Source organism: Myotis daubentonii, chromosome 3, assembly GCF_963259705.1.
Source record: "Myotis daubentonii chromosome 3, mMyoDau2.1, whole genome shotgun sequence".
In the NCBI taxonomy this organism is placed as follows: Eukaryota; Metazoa; Chordata; class Mammalia; order Chiroptera; family Vespertilionidae; genus Myotis; species Myotis daubentonii.
In genome coordinates, this window is record NC_081842.1 from 191,757,142 (window position 1) to 191,776,800 (window position 19,659).

A 19,659-nucleotide genomic window follows, 5' to 3' on the forward strand; every position below is an offset into this window, starting at 1 on the left:
CTCCAAATAGCCTGAACACAAGGACCCTGAGGCCGAGATTCTCGGGGAACATGTGGCCAGTCCAAGTGGAACAGCCACAGTGATGGTTAAGGTTTGGAAGACAAGTGGGCAATGCCTCGTTCCCATCAGGCTGGCTCCTTTCAGGTCTCAACTCTCCCCTCTCCCTGCCTGGGACTCAGTAGGTCCCCGATGGCTGATTACTCCCACCCTGGGGGCCATATGCCCTCTAATAGGAAACATTAACCCAGAGTGAGGGCCTGAAGCTCAACCTGCTGTAGGATTTTTGAGCTCCATCTCATGGCACAGGCAGCACTGCCACCTGTTGGCCATGGCTAGGAATGCAGCCACAGCCTAGGACTCCGCTGCCAGCAGTTCCAGAGGTCCCAGATGCAAGTAGAACTCGCTGAATCCCTCAGCCCATCAGCCTGAAAATATCAGGGCTCAGCTCCCACCCAGTTTTCCCAGCTATCTTCACTTCCTGTCAAACTTTCAAATCTCATCACTGCCCCCCAAATCCCTTGATCACCACAGTAAGCTCATTCAATCAACAAACATTTATTGAATACCTACGTACCAGCATTGTGCAGCAGTGACTTGTAACATGATAGGTGATACAGAACTCTAAGACTAAAGGCACCACTCCTGCCCAGAGAGAATCCAAGTGGGACGCCCTCAAGGAGATGAGGGAGTTTGTTATTTCAGCCAAATGGCCCTTGCCCTGGGTCTGGTCTTCAGGGCTCCTGATTTCACCTGCCCCAGCTCCCATATGGTGCTGCTGTCTTCTCTCTGCTCCCCACTCCATCTGTCCGTTACACACACACATTGCAACTTTCCTGGACCCAGTGGCTTCCTGGAAAAGTGTGGTGGACCTGGGCAGGCCGGCCACCGCTGCCTCCTCACCTCTCCATCTGGCTTCTACCTCCAACTCCCTGGCAGTGAGGGCAGAGAAGTCTGCATGAACTGCCAAGTGAGGTCCATAGACATGGTGCTTCATGCTGTGGGACTTTGCCTTTCTGGGGCCTTGGAAAAGAGGTCACAGTCCTTGCCCCAGCCTAACCCTACCCTCTGGCACCTCCTCACAAGGCTCACTTTCCATTCAAGCAATCAGAGAATAACCCTGGGGCCCATTATCCACCCCCCCCCCCACCACCACCACCCTCCACTTGGTTAATCCTAACAGACCAAATGCCACAAGAATCAGCAGCCTGACTGCTACACTTCTCCAAGTACAACACTGCAGGCTCCTGCAGAGACATGCCCAGGCACTACCGCCCCTGCCTAGGATCCTGGGGTAAGCAGACCACCTGTCTCCCAGGGCAGGGACCAAAGGAATTCTCTACTTGGGAGACCATGACGTCCCAAAGGGCTGATGGGAGTTGAACCAGAAGCGGACCCCATCCATGGATACAGGTTGTGAGGGGGTGTCAGGCATTTATTTCTGGTGCAGAGGTGAGGTGGGTGGGGCAAGGACCTCAGCAGTGGACACAGCTGCGCATGAAGTTGACACAGAGGCTCGTGTAGTAAGTAGGGTAGTCACGGAGGTGGCTGACATGTGCAGATGACACAAAGTCCACAGAGCGCACCAGGACCCGGTGTGCCAGGCGTGCCTCCACCATGCGTTCCACATCCCTGGCTAGGACCACTTCATCAGCCCTTGAGTACAGGTACAGCTCGGGCCAGCGAGAGGCTGCATCGAGTAGCCTGTCATAGAAGTGGGTATGGAAGAGGGCCGTGAGTGGAGCGAGCAGGACATGGAACAGGCCTGCCACCAGGGCGAAGGCCACCAGGAGCAGCAGGCGCAGCGCAGCAGGCCGGTGCTCCAGGATGGCTGCCAGGGCCCGCAGGGCCCCCACCAGGTTGCTATCACCAGGACCGCTGTCAAAGATGGTGCCCACCACTCGCAGGTGGCAGAAGCGCCGATGGGTCTGCAGGAGCTCCAGCACGTATCGGTACAGCATGACCCCGGCGTTGCTGAAGACGTGGAAGAGTAGGGGCTCCTTCTCAATCTCGTAATCAAAGAGGAGCTCAAGTAGCTTCTGGGCCAAAACACGAAGTGAAGGGATGCCCAGGGACTCAGAGAAGAAGACCATGTGCCATGGGGCTGTGTATCGGATCACAATGCAGCCCTGTGGAGGGATAGGGTGGGGTGGGTACAAGCTAAGGTCAGAGGGGTCCAGCAGCTCCAACTCCCACAGCCCAGAAGCCTAGCAGTGCTCCAGGCACCAGCTCACCGCTCCCAGACACAGTGCCTTCCAGAGTGGAAGGTTGAAGAATAATCACTTCACATTGGCCAAGCCCCCTCAGCCCGGGATGAGGCCTGGAGCCCAGAGCATGCTTTGGAGACATCTGGGCTGACCAGAAGGAAGCCTCCTCTCTCTGGTCCACTTCGTCTCCCTCCCACCTATGATCCTGCACTCTCATCTACTCAGCTTTCTGCTGGCTACACCCCGTTGCTGTACCGCCCCTCTGCACTGTGTCTACCACCTCCCAGGCACAAGGAGGTACCCGGTAAGACCCAACAGGAGACACAGCCTGCAGGCCCCAGCCTTGACCACCAGAGGCCACTCGTGAGCCAGACCCACTTCAGATCAGTCTCTGGCCACTGCTACCTTCCTACAGAGCCCTGAGGTCAGTCCATACCTCTGGCATCAGGTGCCTGGCACTCAAATCTGTCTGGTTCCAAGGCCTGGTATCACTCCTCCCACTTGCCCTGAAATTCCATGTATAGTAATTGCTGCTGTTCCTCAAATTCTAAAATCTGAGCCAAACTCTCTCTAGGTTGGTGGACCCCTCAATACGTGGGCCAAGTCTCCAGGCCTGAGTCTCATTACTTGGAACAGAGGTCACAGTCCCTGCCCCAGCCTGATCCGACCCTCTGGCACCTCCTCACAAAGCTCACTTTCCATTCAAGGAATCCCTTCTCACTAACTTGCTCTAGAGACTCGGGGCCCCTTGTTAAGGGCCTCAGAGTTAGGCAGGCTCTAGGGCAGCGGTTCTCAACCTGTGGGCCGCGACCCCTTTGGTGGTCGAACGACCCTTTCACAGGGGTCGCCTAAGACCATCCCGCATATCAGATATTTACATTACGATTCCTAACAGTAGCAACATTACAGTTATGAAGTAGCAACGAAATTAATTTTATGGTTGGGTCACATGAGGAACTGTATTTAAAGGGCCAGAAGATTGAGAACCACTGCTCTAGGGTCAGACAGGGCTGGGTTCAATTTCCGGCCCCACTTACTAACAGTATGGACTTCATCTTTCTGAGTCTGTGTCTCCATCCATCTCAGGGTTATGGTGAAAATTAAATGAAAAAATGTATCTCAAGTGCCTCAAACAGCACCTGGTACGAAGTAAATTCTCGGCTAACAAACAGTAGCAGTAATTCGTGATGGTAGGACTACTACTTGAATGACCCACGGCCAAACAGGGATGGTCAGCTGAGGTAACTCTCAACTTCCTCCAATCTGACATTTGCCCCAACTGCTCCTGGCACTGCCCTGGCATCGGAGGGGGTCCCGATGCCACCAGGCCCTTAGCTATGGAAATTTCAGAGTGCTCTGTTCTCAGTCCCCAGGAAGTTGTGAAATATCTTCCCAGCCCACAAGTGCAAGCACATCCCACCTCACTACCACACACGTGACTCCCGGGCTAAACAAAGCCCATCCACCACACATCCCACAGGTGCAGACGGCCAAGGCGCCCACCACTCACTAGGGTGCGCCCACCACAGCACCCGGGAGTGCACGAAAAAGCAAGCTGCCAACACACACCCACAAGCACATACACCACTGGCGAGCACACACTGTCATTGTGCACGCGCACGCCTCCCCAGGAGCATTCAGGTGCGGAAAACTACCTGTCGGCTCAGACGTCACCTCAGCCATTCCTGTGAACACCATCTCTGAGGGCACACGTGGCATCCCCCTCACTCCACACCCGTGACTGCACACACAGCTCGCCCTGGGAATTCCCGACACGCCCTGTGAAGGCCACACACGCCGAGCCTCCCTGTGCCACCGGCCTGGGCTTCACTTGGAGGCTGCCCAGTGCCTGGCATCTCTGCTGCCACCTCCCCAGTCCGATGCTCGTGCAAGTCCCTGCACCAAGGACCTGGGTCTCGCTGCATGTCAGATCCCAGTCTCTTCTCTCTCCCCCAAAGCCAACCATCTTTCCATCTCTGCACATGCTCGGTCCCAGGACAAGGCCCTGCTCTGTCACTCCTCACCACTCTCTCCTGTATTTCAGTCTCTTCCTCTCCCTAGATTCCTGCACAGACTAATCTCATTTAAAAAAAAAAAAAAAAAAAAAGCTTCTGCTTTACACTATGTTCCCCTCTAACTCTATCCCACCTTTTCTGCACCTTCCTAAACAAATTCTGACAGCCACCCTCCCCTCCACCGCATCCCTTCCTCTGGCTCCAATATGACGACTGCCCTGCTCTTGTGAAGGTCGTCATATTCTCCCAAATGGTCTAGCCCCGTGGTCGGCAAACTGCGGCTTGCGAGCCACATGCGGCTCTTCGGCCCCTTGAGTGTGGCTCTTCCTAAGCCTTAGGAGTGCCCTAATTAAGTTAATAACAATGTACCTACCTAGCTAGTTTAAGTTGAAAAAAATTGGCTCTCAAAAGAAATTTCAATCATCGTACTGTTGATATTTGGCTCTGTTGACTAATGAGTTTGCCGACCACTGGAACCCATGACGGCTTTCAGTCCTCTCATACTTCCCTTCCAGCAGCATTTGGGATCACACACACTCCTAGATATATTCTTTGGTAGCCCAGGCTCTTCAATAAGTTGTTATCATGAAAACTGTTCTAGATTTAAAAGGTCAAGGAATTAGATGCAATGGGTGATCCTCAATTAGATTCTGATTTGGGCAAATCAGCTATAAAGGACACTTTGGGGACCACTAGAGAATCTGAATGTAGACTGGAAACTAAATGAGATGAAAATTTATTAACCTGAGAAGGTGGAGATCAAAATCTGAAAAAAAGCAGGCTGTAAAATAGTATAGTCAATAGATCTCATTTAGGTAAAGAAACCGACACAGAGAGAAAAGCTGTAAGGATATATACTAACGTGTAAACAAAGGTAATCGCTAGGCGGTAGAATATGGTGTTTTTATTTTCTTTTAAATAATAAAGTATTAGGAGTTTGGAGTTGAGAAACATTTTTCTCCAAACCCATCCTGTTCTCCCAACTACCAGGTCATATTCTGGCAAGACAGGGAGGTACCCCTTCCCTTCCCAGAAGACCCCTCCACTGGCCCTGCCACCTCAGCCTCTGCCTTCCCCAGCTTGCTCCTTCCCTGTCTCCCCGTGCCCCTGCCTCAATAACATCCTTCCTCTCACCTCTATAGTGGCCGTTTCCCAGAGACTCCCAAACTTTCCTGGGTTTTCTTGTCCCTCTTTGGCCACCCCTCCTTTCCTCGTAGGACCTTCTCCATCTTCTGCTCCTTTAACTCTGGGCTCCTCAGAGCTGTCGTAGGCCCTTTCTCCTTGCCCTCTACATACTCCCTGGGGGAACCTCATCCACCCAGGACCTATGGCTTCTCCTCAGGGTTCCTTGTCTCAAAAAACCCCGCCCTCTACTCAGGAACTGCCGCAGCCAAAACCTGGCATTACCCTGGACCCTCCCTCTCCCTGTGCCCACACCCAACTGCTCACTAATCTACCATTCCACCTCCTAACAAGCCCCTTGATCCATCCACTTCCCTCCACTGGCACCACCAACTCCAAGGTCCTGACACTGCCACACATTGTGCCCAGCACACTGGCCCAGATAGGCAGTATCAACCAACAGAAACGGGGTCTGGGCGACTCCACTGCCGGGAGCACATCAGGGCTGGGCTGTCCACTGCGGGGGATGGGGTGGAAGGAAGGAAGGGGAAGCAGGTCAGGGGGATGAAGGAGACAGACCAGGCCACAAAGCTGGCAGCAAAGCGGGGAGAACCCTACCAAAGACCCACGACCCCAGCATCCTCCCCAGGCCTGTTCCTACCTTCGCTGCAGCCCAGAGCAGGGCCCCAGCAAGCGTGACCGCAGCCTGCAGTACTCACCCTTTTGTGGTAGATGGCGCTGTACTTGGCAAGGTTCTTGTCTGTGCAGCCACCCCAGCCCAAGAGAATCACCAAAGGCTGTCGAGTCCCCGCCTCCTTCCCACCTTGGCTGGGGCTGTTCTCTGAAACAGACAGGTTACTATCAGTACTGGAGCAGAGGTGGGAGTGACGGGCCAATCCAGAGTCAGCACCACTCTGGCTGCAGGCAGGGAACGGAAGGTAGCAGGCCCAGGCACTCGCCAGCCCCTGTCTGAGGTTCCCACAGGCTCCCCCCTCTGCCCGCTGCTTCAGGTGGCCCCTCAGGAGGCAGGCACTACAGGGTCATTGGAAAAACCCACCTGAGTCTTTCTTTAGTGACTCAAAGGCACAGCCCAGGTGAGAAAAGTGAACACTTTCTCCATGCAACTTCACCTTCTAATCCAGGGGCCAGCAAACTACAAGCCATAGGCCAAAGCCAGCCATGGTCTGTTTTTGTATGATCTATGAGCTAAAAATACTTTTTACATTTTTAAATGGTTTTAAAAAATCAAAAGAAGAGGAATATTTTGTGACACATGAAAATTGTAAGAAATATAAATTTGAGTGTCCACAAATAAAGTTTTATTGGAACACAGCCACATTCATTTTACTTCTTGTGTATGGCTGTTTTCAGGATAACACAACAGAGCTGAGTAGTTGCAACAAAGACCCTATGGTTCACAGAGCATAAAATACTTGTTGGCTCTTTACAAAAAAAGTTTACCAGCCACTGTCCTAATTACACAAACAGATGGAAGAAGAGGGTCTTAAAAAGAGAAATGGTGCCAAAACCGGTTTGGCTCAGTGGATAGAGCGTCGGCCTGTGGACTGAAGGGTCCCGGGTTCGATTCCGGTCAAGGGCATGTACCTGGATTGCGGGCACATCCCCAGTGGGAGATGTGCTGGAGGCACTGATCGATGTTTCTCTCTCATCGATGTTTCTAACTCTCTATCTCTCTCCCTTTCTCTCTGTAAAAAATCAATAAAATATATTAAAGAGAGAGAGAGAGAAATGGTGGCACAGTGTAAGCAGAGAGGGGGAGAAGACCGACTCCGAGGCCCATTCCAAACTACCTCCCTGTCTTGCCAGAGAATATTAGCTGATATTTAATGAGGTTTAACCTCATAACAACACTAAGAGGAATATTATTACAGATGTAAATTGAGGCACAGAGTAGTTAGGTGACTTGCCTAAGGTCACACAGGCCCCTGCTCCCCATCCACCAGCTCTGTCCATAACTAGAAGCATGCCTCCTCCAGTGATGTGTGAGGCACAAGCCAGCTGTCTGCTCTGTATCTGCTACTGTAGAGGCCTCCCTGCTGCCTTGTTAGTCAGAACCCATCTCCTTTCCCCTGCCGAGGGAGTGCCACCTCCTCAGGGGACTTCTGTGCAGGGACTGCTAGTTATCTGCCCTCCCGCAAGGACTGGGCTGTGCCCTTCCAAGGATCAAGCCACTTGGCTATGTTCAGCTGCCACCCTGAGATTTATGGAGGCCAGTGGTGACCTGCCAACAGTAAATTTCAAGGCTAGTTAAGAGGATGGTAAATATAAATCACTAACCTTTGGACAAAAGGAAGACAACAATTTCCTGTGGAAATTAATGTGATTGAAAAGTTCAATGTTCCTGCTCTCCAGCAGTGGTGACTCCAGCCTTCGGAGATTAACTGCCTGCACCCACGGGTATCCCGGGCTGGGCTGCAACTCAGCCTGCAGCAGGAGCTGCCAGCACCTCAGTCCCTTGCTGACGCCTGCCAGCCCTCCCACAGCTCTAGCTAGAGCCACTCTAAATATTCCCACTCCTTCCTGGGCTTGGTGTGCCCCCGACCTCTGCCAGGGCAGCTCTGGTTCGGATCTGCCTTTGAATCTCCGAGACCCAGCAGCTGGGTTCCTGACACCCACCCCAGGGAGGCTCCCTTACTTCTGTGAGCTTCTGAGCATCGGCTCCCCTCCCCAGCCTAGAGGGTCCCCTCCATGGGCCACCACCGAGACACCAGCGAGGGGCTTTGGAATTTATCTCAAATAGAGAAGGCGGCCAAGGGAAGTCACATGCCCTGGCAGCCGCCCAAAGTTACGGCCACCCAACCAGCAGTGATGGCGCATTCCCAGTAGGGGAAGGCTCAGACAGCTTCTGCTGGGCCTCGGACTTGCCCCTTCTCCAATGGCCGGATTTCTAACTCCATTTGCTCCACTGCAGGCTGTACTGGCACCCTGGCTTCACCGACTGACGAAGGAATGGCTCTTCCCCAGATACGCATCTCCATGAAGGAACTCAGCTTATGAACTCCATGAATACACTGCCTACTCCCAGAGCCCAAGCTTTCTGTCATGTTCCTAAAGGGGGGAGACCGGTCTCTCCACTCCTGCCAGGCATTCAAGTCTGCCCGCTGAGCCACAGGTACTCTGCACCTGTGGGCACCTCCCACTCCCCAACACTTTCTCCTCCCCGTGCCCTACTTCCTGTGCCCACTCTTAACTCAGAGCCTCTGGCATGACCTCCTCCCCTAGAGGCACGCGGCTCCTTTTGATTCTGTACATGAAGCGCTATAATCCAGAAAGTCCAAGGTGCTCTGGGAGGATGGCTGAGAGTGACCGTGACCAGGAAAGGCCTCCCAAAGGAAGACGCATTTGCTGTTCCAGCCTTGAAGGACTAGCGGGAGCATGCCAGGTACAGAGGGGGCAGGGGCAGGGGCTATGGAGACGTTACAGTTGGCCTGGGGCACAGCAAGCAGTCCTGGCGGCAAGCTCCTCGGTGAGGGAGCAGCACCAATGGTCAGGAGAGCTGCCGCGAGTGGGACTGGCCTCAATCCTGCAGGGCCTTCACACCATGCTGAGGAGTCCGGATTTTATTCCACAGCAGTAGAGAACGAGTGAAGATTCCGGAACTGGGGAACAGGATGATCCAATCTGTACTGATTAACGACTTGCACACTTATTTGTTTAATGTCTTAGCCAGCAGGCTCCGTGAAGGCAGGAACTGGGTATGTCGTGTTCAGCACCACACCCCCAGCGCCCAGCACTGTAGCTGGCACATTCAGGCACTCGTGCTGAAGGCACACGCGGCTGGGAAGTGAAGGATGGATCCAAGGAGAAAGAGCTGGCATTCTCCTTGTTACCCACTGCCCTTTCCAGCCATAAAAGTAACGAGGACGGCTATTGTTATTTATGGCCACATCGGGATCATGATTCCTACACTCTTGTGAAAGCCCCTGCTCCTCTCCCCTCCCCCTGCTGACATCTCCAGCCCCTCCCCCGGTTCCTCTCCCCTCCCCCTGCTGACACTCCCCTCAGCCCTGAAGACAGGCACTGGCTCAGCCTCCTGCATATACACCAAGGCTTACCATGGCCCACCTTGCTCCTAAACCATAAAACTCTCTGAAGTCCACATTTCCTTCCAGCGCCTACCCTCCCCCTCTTTCCCATTACAGAGAAAAACAATAACAGCAAAAAGAGCATTATGTGTCAGGCAGTATTCTAAGCACTTTACCTATCAACTCACTTTGTCTTCACAACAATCCTATGAACAAGAAACTGTTATTATTCTCATTTTACAGATGAAAAACTAAGCCATGGAGATAGTAAATAACCTGCTCAAAATTACACAACTAAGCAGTGAAGCTGGAACCCAAACCCAAGTGGCCTAGAGACCAGCTTATAACCACTTTCTCAGCCAAACCCCAAGGCCCCATCTTAACCAATTTATATGGCTCAGCTCCAAACCTGTACACGCAGCTGCCTCTGTACATCAACAGGCCCAACACCGACCTGCTCCACCTGCTCCTCCTCAGGGGACTGGTCACACCAGCCAGAACCTCAACATTTGCTGCCTCATTTGGTCCCGCAACCATCCCAGGAGTCAGCTACTACTGTTAGCTACCGTCTCCCTTTACAGGTGAGAAAACTGAAGCACAGAGAGGGCAGTAAGTCCCTCTGCAGGAACATGCCGCCAGGAAGTGGCAGAGCCGCCGCGCCACACTGCCTCCATCTCCAGGACCTCCCAAGCGCCTTACTCCCCGGCTGATTGCTGCTCCGCGTTTACGCTTTGCCAATGCCCACTCCACCTTCTGAGTCAGCGCACTTCACTTCCAGGAAGCCCCCTTATGCCCTCCCCACCCCTTCTCACCCCCCATCCCAAACCACCAGACGGGGTTCGAGGGCCTCCTCTGCACTGTCACAGCACCCACCATCACCAGCCACGGCACTCATCACTGCCCGGAAAGTGCCCAGGCGGGAGACTACTGTATCACACAAGACAAGAGATGGCAAAGACCCCAACCAGAGCAGCGGGAGACAGGTAGGACGGGGAGGGAAATGACAGGGAGAAGAGAGTCACGGCAATTTTGGAACGAAAGTATCAAAAGTCTCAAAAACATACAATATTTGACTTAGAATTCCACTTCTAAGAAAGAAAAATGTTTCATGGAAATATTTAATGTTTCATGGAAATATTTAAGCAGATCACAGACACAAAATGTAAGAGATAAAACTTAGGATAAAATATAGGAGTCAGTTGGCACTGACTAGCTGTGGGCGTCATTTCCGGCGACGCAGTCACGGCGTGGCCAAGGGCCTGCAGAACATCATGCTTATGTTCTATTGTGACTCCTGCGACACATACCTCACTCACAACTGCCCATCTGGGAGAAAGACCCCGCCGTGGTCGGAAACAAAGAGAGTGTGAAAACCTCTCAGAAATGGATGGAAGAGCAGGCTCAGAGCCTGATTGACAAAACAACCGCAGCATTTCAGCAAGGGAAGCTAGACACCACCTACTCCACCCTGCTCCTCCTCCTGCAGGGGTGATGTTCCCACCTCCCCACAGCCTCCGGTCCACCCTGCCCTCGTATGATGCCGGCACCCCACATGGGGGGGCCCTTCCATGATGCCTCCTCCTGGGACGGTGCCAGTGGGACCTGCTCCTGGAATGAGGCTACCCAGGGGAGAGCACATGCCAAGGATGCCTGGGCCCCCAAGGATGAGATGGGGGGCACCCGTCCCATGATGGCGCCCGCTCGGCCCGGAATGACTCGACCAGACAGATACGGAGCGAGGGAGCCTCTTTCTATCGGTTTCTCCTACTTGTTCTACTTCAGGGGAAATCGTGGTGACTCTGGGTGTTTTCTAACATCAGATGAGGAAAAGGCACCCCCATCTAAGAGAGGGGAGTATGGGACCAAAAGAAGCAATTCTCATTTGTATTGTGAAATCCGAAAATGAAATTGTCAACTCTTTTAGTTAAAAAATATACATATAGGAGCACATCTTTGTGACCTTGGATAAGGCAACAGTTTCTTAGACATGAGCAAAAGTATCCTATCAAATAAAAGAGAAACATGGTAATTAGCGTATGTCCACTACCCTTCCCATTGGCTAATCAGCAAGATATGCAAATTAACTGCCAGCCAAGATGGCGGCCAGCAGCCAGGCAGCTTGAAGCTAACATGAGGCTTGCTTGCTTCAGTGACGGAGGAAACCAACGTTCCCCGCCTGCCTTGCCGGCCTCTGAGCTTGCAGTTTGAAACATTGTTACAAATATAGAAGCTAAACAAAACCCCAGAAACCTGCATTCAGCCCGCTGGGATCTCAGAGCTGGAGTTGATACAGTGTTTCGATTATAGAACCCAAACAAACTAGATACCTGCTTTCAGCAGCAGAGGCCTCAGAGCTGGAGCCAGAGCTAAAGCTGGCCCAGAATAAAAAAAAAAGAAAAAAAGGAGCAGTTGGGAGCTTCAGTCACCCGTCAGCCTGAAAACAGTCCTCAGCCCCTCACCCAGACTGGCCAGGCACCCCAGTGGGGACCCCCACCCTGAACCAGGACACCCTTCAGGGCAAACCAGCTGGCCCCCACCCATGCACCAGGCCTCTATCCTATATAGTAAAAGGGTAATATGCCTCCCAGCACTGGGATCAGCGGAGCTGAGAGGCCTCCCGGCACCGGGATCAGTGTGACAGGGGGCAGCACCCAAACCCCCTGATCGCCCTGGGGCTCTGTGTGTGTGACAGGGGGCGGGGCCACAACCTCCCTATCCGCCCTGCTCTGTTCATGACAGGGGAAGGCGCTCCAACCCCCTGATCAGCCCTGCTCTGTGCCTGATAGGGGGGAGCTCCCGACCCCGATCGCCCTGCGGCTCTGTGTGTGACAGGGTGTGGCGCCCCAACCCCCTGATCGGCCCTGCTCTGTGTGTGACAGGGTGCGGCGCCCCAACCCGCCCCCACGGGCCCTGCTCTGTGTGTGACGGGGTAGAGCCATAACCTCCCCATAGGCCCTGCCCTGAGTGTGAGAGTGGTGGCGCCCCAACCCCCTGATCGGCCCTGCTCTGTGGGTGATAGAGGGTGGCGCCCCAACCCCCTGATCCACCCTGCTCTGTGCGTGACAGGGGGGAGCTCCCCAACCCCCTGATGGGCCCTGCTCTGTGCGTGACAGGGTACGGAGCCCCAACCCCCCTGATGGGCCCTGCTCTGTGCGTGACAGGGGGTGGCACCGCAACCTCCCCATCCACACTGCCTTGAGTGTGACAGGGGGCGGTGCCCCAACCCCCCAATCGGCCCTACCCTGAGCGTGACTGAGGGTGGCATCGCAACCTCACGATCCGCCCTGCTCTGTGCATGACAGGGTGCGGCGCCCCAACTCCCCAATCGGCCCTGCTCTGAGCCTGACCAGGGGCTGCACCTAGGGATTGGGCCTGCCCTCTGCCACCCGGGAGCAGGTCTAAGCCAGCAGGTCGTTATCTCCCGAGGGGTCCCAGACTGCGAGAGGGCACAGGCCGGGCTGAGGGACCCCCTCCCCCCCGAGTGCACAAATTTTTGTGCACCGGGCCTCTAGTAAAAAATAAAAGAAAAAGTAGATAAATTGGGACTTCATCAAAATTGAACTTTTGTATTTCAAACAACACCATCAAAAAGTGAAGGGAAAAAAACCTTAGCCAATTTGGCTCAGTGAATAGAGCGTTGACCCACGGACTGAAGGGTCCCCGGTTCGATTCCAGTCAGGGACACGTACTTTGGTTGCCGGCTGGATCCCTGTGTGGGAGGCAACCCATCGATGTGAGATGTTTCTCTGTCTCTCCTCCTCCCTTCCACTCCCTCTAAAATCAATGGGAAAATATCCTCGGGTGAGAATTAACAACAACAAAATCCGCAGAATGGGAGTAAATATTTGCAAATCATGTATCTGACAAGGGGCTTGTATCCAGGATGTATTAAAACCTCTTAACAATTCAACAATAAAAAGACAAATAACCCAATTTTTAAAATGGGCAAAGGCCTTGAAGAAACACTCCTCCAAAGACATATGAAAGGCCAATAGCACATGAAAAGATGCTCAACATCATAAGCCAGGGGTCCTCAAACTTTTTAAACGGGGGGCCAGTTCACTGTCCCTCAGACCGTTGGGAGGGCCAGACTATAGTTTAAAAAAAAAACTATAAACAAATTCCTATGCACACTGCACATATCTTATTTTGAAGTAAAAAAACAAAACAGGAACAAATACAATATTTGTATTTCCATGTGGCCCGCGGGCCGCAGTTTGAGGACCCCTGGCATAAGCATTAGAAAAATGAAAATCAAAACCACAATGAGATGCCATCTATACCCGCCAGGATGGTTATAATCAGAAAGTCAGATAGTGCCCTGGCCAGTGTGCTTGATGGTTAGAGCGTTGGCCTGCTCACCGAAGGGTTTCGGGTTTGATTCCCAGTTAAGGGCATATACCTAGGTTGCAGATTTGATCCTCACCCCCAGTTGGAACGTGTGTGGGAGGCAACCAATCAATATGTCTCTCACATTGATGTTTCTCTCTCTCTACCCCTTCCACTCTCTCTAAGGATCAATGGAAAAAATATCCTCATCCCTTGGGTGAGGATTAATAAAAATTTTAAAAGTCAGATAGTAAAAGGGCTGGTGAGGATGTGAAGAGATCAGGACCCTCAGAGACTGCTGGTGAGAATGTAAAAAGATGCAGCCACTTTGAGAAAAGTTTGGTAGTTTCTCAAAAAAATTAAACATAGAGTTAGCGTATGACCCAGCATTTCCACTCCTAGGTATACACCCCCAAGAGAAGTGAAAACATATGTCAACAAAAATGTTCACAAATGTTCATAACAGCATTATTTATAACTAGAGGCCTAGTGCACAAAATCCATGTATGGAGGGGGGGTGGCTGTGTGTCCCTCAGCCCAGCCTGCAGCCTCTCAAATCTGGGATCCCTCGAGGGATGTGTCCAACTGCCTGGTGGGATCAAGCCTAAACAGGCAACCGGACATCCCTCTCACAATCCGGGACTGCTGGCTCCAAACCACTCGCCTGCCTGCCAGCCTGATCACCCCCAACTGCCCTCCCCTGCCGGCCATCTTGTGTCCACATGGGGGTGGCCATCTTGTGTGTTGGGGTGATGGTCAATTTGCATATTACTCTTTTATTAGATAGGATAGCCAAAAAGGGAAGTAATTCAAATGTCTATCATCTATCAGTTGATAAACAAAATGTGATAGCCATACAATGAAATACTATTTGGTCCTAACAGGAATGAAGTACTGACACATGCTATAACATGGATGAACTTTGAAAACAAATGCTAAGTGAAAGAAGCCACCACAAGACCATATATTGTATGATTCCGTTTATATGAAGTGTCTGGGACAGGCAAATCCATTGACAGAAAGTAGATCAGCGGTTGCTAGCAGCTAAAGGGAGGGGGAAATGAGGGAGTATTAATGGGTACAGGGTTTCTTGTTGAGGTGCTGAAAATGTTCTGGAATTAAGACAATGATGATGGTTGCACAATTCTGTGAAAGCCAATGAATTGTACATATTAAAAGGGTAAATTTTATGGTACATGAATTATATCTCAATAATGCTATTATTTTAAAAAATAAAAGTAATACAATGTGAAAAAGCAAGTTGAAAAGCAGTGTAAACAACAGAACACACATATATTTATATTTGTATATATGCATATATGCACAGAAAAATACATCAAAGATTAATAGCAATTATTTCTGGGACCAGAGGCAACTATTTTTCATGGTATTTTTGACCCATTTTCTCAAATCAGTATGTATCACTTTTGCAATAAGAGTTAAAATGTTACTTTTTTAAATGGGGGGAGGGTGTTTCAGAGAGCCAAAGCAGTTGAGAAGTCACAGAGATCAAGCCTGGCAGAAGTATTCCCTTCAGCCCCGGCACTTTCTGAGCACCACACAAAACAATTTAATCTCACGGGCTCCCTGTCCTCTAGAATTTCTCAACAAACACTGACACCAATAATACAGGAATTACAGATACCTATATTGTACAACAGTTCAAGTCATAAAGCTGAAGCATAAATTAGATTGTGCACACCCCAGGGGCATACGGCGATGACAAAGGAAAGGGCTGACAAGGCATAAGAGTTGTGGCACAACATGTGCTTTTTATCTGTAAGCCAGAATCAAAACGCAAAGAACCTCTGTTTTCTTTTTGAAATGTGAAGAATAAAAGGATACCCAAATTGTCTACTGCCCAGAAATATTTTCTAGAGTCTTAGAGTTCCTATATTTAAACCAAATTACTTTATTTTAAATTTACTTTTTTTTTTTTTTACTTTTTGAAATAACAGCATAGGAGAGTAGCATAGTACCTAAGGGTACATAGTATGTAAAACAATAACTGGGTTCAAATCTCTGGCTCTGCCACTAATAACTAGGAAGGAGATCTTGAGCAAGTTCTCTAAGCTTTCATTTCCTTACCTGTGAAATGGGGATAATAATACAAAGGATGAAGTAAGATAATGACTATAAAGGGCTTAGCATGGTACCTGGCGTAGAGAGAGAGAGTTCAATAAATCAAAATTATTATTATTACTTCAGGAGGAAAGCATGCTCACTGTAGAAAAGGAGAAAATGAATATCTAATAAAATTGGAATCATACTGTTTTGTAATCTGCTTTCTTCGATTTAGCAATATATTGTGAACATCTCTCCCTGTCAGTTTATATATTTCTACCCCATTCTTTTTAGTGGCTGCAGAGCAGCTACAGAATATTTCACAATTGATGGTGGCCCATCGCCCATTATTAGACATGATGTTGTCTCCAGTTTCTCTGCTATTATAAAAATACTTTCCTGGACACCTCTTTCTTTGTGCATGTCCTTAATTGTTTCCTAGAAATGGAACTGTATTCAAGCAACATTTCCTAATGGCAACTGAAAGCTGATGCAAAAGCTAAGGAGTGGGGCTCCTGAGTTGAAATCTGGGATAACCTGGGACAAGGTATTTCCCCGAGGAAATGAGAGGAAAGCAGGGTATTAGGAGGTGCAGGGGATCACCGGTCAGAGAAGAAGAGTGGGTGGGTTGTGAGAGGTTCCAGGTCAAGGGAACGGCTCAGTAAAGGACCAGACGGACGCCCCTCGGCATGGGCAGGCACGTATACTCGTGGTGGGATTCCCAGGAGGGATCGGCGCCGGCGGCCCAGCCTGGGCTCTGAATGACTCCGGGTTTGCAGCTGCCTTCCCGCTAACTGATGTGCCAGCAGCAGCTGCTCACCTCTCTGTCAACTCACTGCAGTGCTGGGCTCTGCGGTGTGATGTTCAAATATAGGGGGAAAGCAATTCCAGAAACCAAATATGACTGTCCCACATACTTCTCCACCATTAAGCAGTAAATGCAAAATTTGGAGGACAATCTCCGGGGTCCCCAAAGACTGTCCCTGTGTGAAGCCATGTCAGCCTGGAGGGGAGCTCTCTGCAGATGGAAAGCAAATGGATTCAGGGGATCACAGTGCTGTTTCCTCCTTCTGAGAATTCCTACAACCTCCAGCTCAGCTCCGGGGTATGCACTTTGAGAGAAAGGCACGATGAACTAAAGCCAGCTAAAGCCAGTCCGGAGGAGCAAGTAGGAGGCTGTTAGAACCGCCCTGGAGGCATTTCCCTTGGAGAAGAAATGTGAAGAAGGCATGAAGCTGTCCTCTTGAGAGAGGAAGAGAAATTAGTGTTGTAGCCACCACGACCCTCTAGGCTTCCAGTTACATCGCTGTGAAACCAGCTGCTTGTAAACCTCACCCCTTCCCGAAACCACAGCTCCCAAAGGGAGTCTGTGTATGAGTCACTTCTGAGGCACCAGCAACTAACACTCCGCCAGGACACGGAAAATGCTGAACTGAAAGAGGAAATGGCAGGAAGGCCTATTGTGGGTCAAGAAAGGGAAGGGCTTTCTAACAATCCCCGTTGCCTCCCACAGGCCAGGATGTTTGGGAGAAAGCTGTCAGTGAAGGGTCCGGTAGCAACGGAATGCCCTCACGCTAGCAAAAGGATGCGGAACAAAATGGCCCCGCGATTTCTTTCAATTCTAGGACCCAGTCTCCTAAGCAGTGAGCGGAGCCACAAGCAGAGAAAATACACAACAACGTGCCAGGCACACACCTCCAGTCACTACCTTGTTAACCTCACAATCCCTGGAGTAGGCATTATTATTATTATTACCATTTTACAGTGGAGAAATCTGAGGCTCGGAGAGCCTCAACAACTTGCCAAGCCATAGACCCAGTAAGAGGGAGATCTGAAATACTAACCAAGACCACCAGGCTGCCACCGGGGCTGAGAGAGAACTTCTGCCTTCCTGGCCATGCAGAAGGCAGCTCCAGTCCTTTGCAGCTGAAGGCTCTCCAAGGACAAGAGTCATTACCTGGCTTCATCTCCCCCTGATGCCAAAACTTTCCAAAAGCACGTTTACATCTATTAGCCCAAGAGCCCTAAGCCAACAGATCAGGTTTCCCTGAGCCCAGCTCTAGGGAAACACAACTGGTCTAGAGCCATTTGTTCTGTGGGAGCCCAGCGGCTCCCCTCCTCTCTTAGACCCCAACCAAGGAACACAAGATGCTATGGGAGGGGTCTGGGAAGTCTCCCCTGAAGGAAGCAACATCTGAGCTAAGCCTCAAATGATGAGCCGGACAAGCGAGGGAGCAGTGTGGGGCAGCAGAGGGGAAAGGGCATTCCAGACGCAGGAAACAGCAGAAGCAAAGGCAAGGAAGCAAGAAATGCGTGGAGAATCACAAGCAGTTCGGTTGCCAGAACATAAAACTCAAATTGAACAGTGGAAGGACGTGGTGACCAAAGAGGCAAGCAGGGGCTGATAAATTATGAAGGACTTTGAATGCCATGTTAAGGAATCCAGACTTGATTTATCCTGAGGGCAATAAGGAGCCAATGAAGGGTTTTACACAGGGCGGTGATAAGATCAGACCTCTGCATATGAGGCTGAGCTGTGGCAGTGAGACCGGGGCGTGAAGGCGGTGTGGGGTGATACAGGGGAGAGATATCCTGGGCTTAGACTGGCGTGTATGTACTTCAAGGCTCCTGCACCATAATTCCGAGTCAGGGCCCAAACTTCCATTCTCTGGGCCCCTAATCCTACTCACACTGCCAAGGACCCAGGCCTACCCTACAAGCTACTAATTTTAGGGAGCCTCCCACACACCTTCCTTTAATGATATGACTCTAGGGAGAAGAATAATGCTAATCACTAACCTCACTCCATTCCAGGCACTATGCTGGGTCCTTAACACAAACAATCTCAGTTGTGCAACCAACAACCCTTTGAGGGAGGTTCCTATCGGTATCCCCGTTTTTGCAGAAGAGGAAACTGAAGTTTAGAGGGGGTTGCGTGCCAAAGGGCATCCAGCTACTACAGGGAGGAGTCAGGATGTGAACCGACTTCTGCCTGGCGGCAGGGGCTGCTCTGTGGAGAGTAGAGAGAGTTCTGTGTCCCGGGCTTCCGCGAAGTCCCCGGGGGGGGGGGGGGGGGGGGGGAGAATAGTGGGCGGAACCAGAAAGGCTAGACGTGGGAAGCCAGACCCCAAACAAAGGAATCAGAAGGGCCCCTGCCATCCCGCCTTCAGCTACCAGGAGAAAGACAAGAGCGTGGCCTTGAAAGCTCCGATTGAAAAGACCAAAAAAAAAAAAAAAAAGGCCCCAAAAGAGCAGAGGACGCAGGGAAGGGGAGAGACTCCGACAGGTTGAGCGCCCGGGGGCGGGGCTTACAAGGGGGCGGAGCTCTCTGAGCCAGACCGAGTCCAAGACCGGCGGGACCCTGCGCGGGGGGCTGGCCGCGAGGGGGCGGGGCCGCGAGGGGCGGGGCCACAGCTGCGCTAGCGACCCACAGACTCGTTAGGTCCCCTCCCCACGACGGGACCGACCCTCATTCCATACCCCGGCTCCGGCAGGGCTGATCCGGGATCTCGATGATGTAGTCCAGCTCAGCCGAGGGCATGGTGACGGTGCCGGCCCTCCGCACGGGCCTGCCGCCGGAACTCCCGCTCGCGCGCTCGCACCTCACCCGGGCGCCTCCTGGACACTGCCCAATCACCACCCACCTCGCCCAACGCCGCCCAATCCCTGGGCGCGCTCTGTGACCTCCCACCCTAGCAACCACCGAGTCTCTCTCGGAGCCTCTGGCCACGCCCCTCTAGCTTGGCCCTAGCAACCATGCCCCGCCCCACTCTATCCATGGCCCGCAGCTATTGGCTGACTTGCTTGATGTGGGTTAGGTATTGGTCAGCCTGAACGCCGGTCAGGAAGAGTCCCCACCCTCCTGTGTAGGTAAGAGGG

At 51.7% G+C, this 19,659-nt stretch overlaps 1 protein-coding gene and 1 pseudogene across 2 annotated transcripts; one reads left to right on the forward strand and one right to left on the reverse strand.

The window, feature by feature from the left end:
* Positions 1–539: 539 nt before the first annotated feature.
* TMEM53 (transmembrane protein 53) lies at positions 540–19,423 on the reverse strand. 2 transcript variants are annotated; one of them, XM_059689971.1, is made up of 3 exons: positions 19,261–19,423; positions 6,061–6,182; positions 540–2,126 (listed from the first exon to the last, which is right to left on the reverse strand). In XM_059689971.1, exons 1-3 carry the CDS (start codon positions 19,319–19,321, stop codon positions 1,473–1,475), a joined length of 837 nt encoding a protein of 278 aa, XP_059545954.1. In that variant the 5' UTR covers positions 19,322–19,423; the 3' UTR covers positions 540–1,472. The 2 variants fall into 2 exon arrangements, with proteins under 2 accessions (XP_059545954.1, XP_059545955.1); XM_059689972.1 differs by lacking the exon at positions 6,061–6,182 and having other exon boundaries at positions 19,261–19,413.
* LOC132231219 (U1 small nuclear ribonucleoprotein C-like) lies at positions 10,659–11,373 on the forward strand (annotated as a pseudogene).
* Positions 19,424–19,659: the final 236 nt, after the last annotated feature.